This window comes from Myotis davidii, unplaced genomic scaffold (assembly GCF_000327345.1).
Source record: "Myotis davidii unplaced genomic scaffold, ASM32734v1 scaffold975, whole genome shotgun sequence".
NCBI classification, from domain to species: Eukaryota; Metazoa; Chordata; class Mammalia; order Chiroptera; family Vespertilionidae; genus Myotis; species Myotis davidii.
The window spans coordinates 105,687-106,668 of record NW_006286791.1 but is presented as its reverse complement, the minus strand read 5'-3'; the positions used below and the strand labels follow the sequence as shown (position 1 = coordinate 106,668).

General features: G+C 46.6%; 1 protein-coding gene across 1 annotated transcript in view; it reads right to left on the bottom strand.

Moving 5' to 3' along the window:
• The window catches only part of HSF2BP (heat shock transcription factor 2 binding protein), a 72,836-nt gene extending 72,149 nt beyond the window's left edge, over positions 1–687 (bottom strand). Inside the window, exon 1 of the mRNA XM_006758692.2 lies at positions 502–687. Within this exon, the coding sequence (XP_006758755.1) occupies positions 502–649 (148 nt within the window). The 5' untranslated portion in view covers positions 650–687. The remainder of the gene's footprint in view (positions 1–501) is intronic.
• Between the last annotated feature and the right edge of the window lie 295 nt (positions 688–982).

Genomic DNA, 982 nt, shown 5'->3' with positions numbered 1-982 from the left:
CTCAGTGGATAGAGCGTTGGCCTGCAGACTGAAGGGTCCCAGGTTGGATTCTGGTCAAGGGCATGTACCTTGCATCCCCAGGTGAGGGTTTGAGGGAGGCAGCTGATCGATGTTTCTCTCTCATTGATGTTTCTAACTCTCTATCCCTCACCCTTCTTCTCTATAAAAATATCAATAAAATATATTTCAAAAAAAAAATATATATATATATATAATTCTTCTGCCAAGGAAGGAGGTGGAGAAAAAGAGAAGCTGGTAATAGCTACTTCAGAGAGCTAGCAACCCTTCCTCCAACACAAACAACACAGGTCCCAGTCACTCATTCGAGCCCCTCCCTTTCTAACTTTGTCTTCTCTGACTCTCCCAAATGTAATGAAGAACTAGAACGGTACCTTGAGGTTTATTTACAATTATTTTACTGCTATCTATGTAAGTAAGGTAAGCATGCTGGACCAGACTGCTGTCACCAACAACGCCTGCTGGAGAGGAAGCAAGACTCACTTTTTTCTACAACCTTTAATTTCTGGAAGCTTTCCAGTACTTCCCCATTTAGTATCCTGGGTAGGAAGTCCCGTATTTGCATCACTTCAGTCGTCAGCCGTTCCAGATCCTTCTTCCGGACTTTAACAAACTCTTCTTTAGTTCCCATAAGCTGGAAGAACAAACAGGTCTTCAGATTATTATTGCATTTCTCTTCGGGTGACTAGAACCAGCGGCCCCTCAGTGAGCTTCCCTTTTCACGCCTTTCACCTTCACAGCTTCAAACGCACGTCTGTACCTACAGCGCCCTCTGCTGTGCAGATCACACCTTAGAGCCACGCCCCAGCCTACACAACGGGAGCTACTTCTTCACGTGCATACGAGCCCCCGTGCCTGAATGTCCAAGAAAACGCCAGCAACTTCTCCCTAACGTTTCAGCGCCCAGCTCATCGGGAGGAAAGGGAGTTTCCTAGATTCCTACCGGGTGCCCAAGCCCTCGGCT